General features: G+C 32.6%; 1 protein-coding gene across 1 annotated transcript; it reads right to left on the bottom strand.

Annotated features, from left to right (window-relative positions):
• Positions 1-212: 212 nt before the first annotated feature.
• Positions 213-2,030, bottom strand: LOC121939667 (ladderlectin-like; the record flags this gene model as incomplete). The annotated part of the gene is made up of 4 exons (XM_042482657.1): positions 213-568; positions 952-1,060; positions 1,664-1,798; positions 1,888-2,030. Coding segments are annotated over 4 exons (482 nt in total), but the record flags the coding sequence as incomplete, so codon positions are not given.
• Positions 2,031-2,284: the final 254 nt, after the last annotated feature.

Consider the following 2,284-nt stretch of genomic DNA (forward strand, 5'->3'; position numbering starts at 1 on the left):
TTTTTAAGTCAATTTATAACATGTAGTATATATTTTATGTCTCTATGAGATAATTTTCTTTTTGGGTCTATTTGCAGTAATTGTTTCTCTCTTTAAGGTCATTTTATGCTGTTTTTGATCACTTTTGTATCTTTGTAGTTATTTTGTGTCACTTTGCATCTCTTCGAGGTCTTTTTAAGTCTCTTCTTGTTCATTGCATAACATAGAATAGCTTGTTTCAATGCTTAAGCCTTTAATTTTACATAAGACAAGAAAAAGAGTTCACTCTGCAGTATGCATATATAAAAGCATTCAAACACATTCGGTCTCTTGTTGAAAGGCTCAGAGCCTCAGAGACAATCCAGCTCCCGTGTGTCACTTGTCGGTTCATTTCTTCAGTGGCATTACAGCGATAGAAAAGAAAGACTCAGCTCACATGTGAGGCTGATGTTGGAAAGACAGATGTATTCAAAAGCATGTGTACAATGTGTACTTCATTCCTCTGCTTTAACCCCCAGTATTCTGTACTTCCTGGTGCAGACAGACGGTAATCGGTGGTAGCACTGACGGTCATCCCAGCACTTATGAGCTGCAAGCACACAAAAAGGTGAGTCACTGAATGTTACATAAACAAAAACTTCAAATAATTCTTAATACATACACTTAGATGACACGACAATATGATCTGCGATAAGGTACAAATAATTTTCAAATGGTAAATGATGTAATACTGTGTATTTCTACCCACAAAATGATTTTAGAATATTAAAGAATATCTGCTTCTTTGCTCAAGACACAATTATATTTGAGATTTTTTTTTGATATTAATCATAAATAAGCATACTATAAAGTTGACATGTATTGCTTGGAAAGTGTAAAAAAAAAATCTATATTTTTGGACTGTTGTCAGTTAAAATTTCACATTTTATCGTTATTATTATCACTTCTTCAATAGGCACAATGTTGTTTTACCTCCATGATTGATTTGTAGACAGTCCTGGTTGCCGTGGTTATTCGGCTCTCCATGACACCAGTACTGGTAGACAAATGGTTTACCGTCACTCCAGAACCATTGCCTCTCCTGGAAGAAAAAGCAAAACAGAAAATTATGTAAGAAAAAAGAGAAAAATAGGGAAAAATTAAGTATAAAAAGGGTTTATAATATTGTGGCTTTAATACCTGCAGGCTCATGGTTTTAGGAGTCATGTTTCTTTCAAAAATTTTGTGGCATTTATTTTTATCTTTAATTTTTTTTCTTCAAAATCTATTTTTTTTTAACCTTTGAAGATTTTTTTGGAACTTTTTTTAAAAGAAAAAAACTAAACTTTTTGGGTTATTTTTCTTTTTTTTTTTTCTTCAGGCTATTTTTAAAAAAAATATTGGCCACTTTTGTTTTCTCTAAATGTTTTTGGCATTTCTTTCCAGTCTTTCATTCTTTTTGCCTGTTTATTGCAATTATTTATTGATTTATTTTTATTTTAAAAGCCAAATTTCACCATTTATTACAGCCAGAAACTGTAATGTTACAGTATTACAATATTTTGTAAAATGCAGCATTGTAATATAATAAAAATATAGTATGAGTCTAGTTTTATATAAATAAATAGTATGATCCACATTTAATTAAATATTACATACATTTTAAAGAGCAATATTTAAAGTTGTGCAACAATAAATAAAATACCTCTTGTGCATCAGAGCCTCCGATCCATGCCTGCCTGTACACGTGGGTGGCACCAAATATCACCTGCTGAATCTTACGGTACTCCCAGATGTTGCGAATGGACGCCAGGTGTCCTCCATAGCGCAGACAGTTTTTCTACACAGGAGATAAACAGAACTAAGTTGCCAAAAAATTGTAAAAACGCTGTTGTTTGCATATAAATGAGCTTGTTGCAGAGACGTCACCTCAGCTCTCGCCCAAGTCAAATATCTTGGGATGTAGCGGTAACAGCGACCGCTGTACGCAGTCCAGCCGCTGGGACAAAGTAACCATCTCTTGTCCAGCTCAGTCTCTGCTGAGGACAAAGACAGTTTAGTTAATGCATCATCTCAAGTGAAAATTCAGAGACTTTACTAAATCGATTCACCTCAATGGCATGAAGAAGCTATAACATATGACAATATAATGATACCATAAGTTAACATAACATCATTAAAGGCATTCTTACATAGAAACACAATATAAAATCACAGGATGCATGTTGTAAATATATAAGATATTGTAACATCACACCATAACATAAAATAATAGCATGTTAAAATAAAACATTTAGTTAATAAAAAACAATATAACATACATTAT

The sequence above is a fragment of the Plectropomus leopardus genome, unplaced genomic scaffold (assembly GCF_008729295.1).
Source record: "Plectropomus leopardus isolate mb unplaced genomic scaffold, YSFRI_Pleo_2.0 unplaced_scaffold5564, whole genome shotgun sequence".
Taxonomy (NCBI): Eukaryota; Metazoa; Chordata; class Actinopteri; order Perciformes; family Serranidae; genus Plectropomus; species Plectropomus leopardus.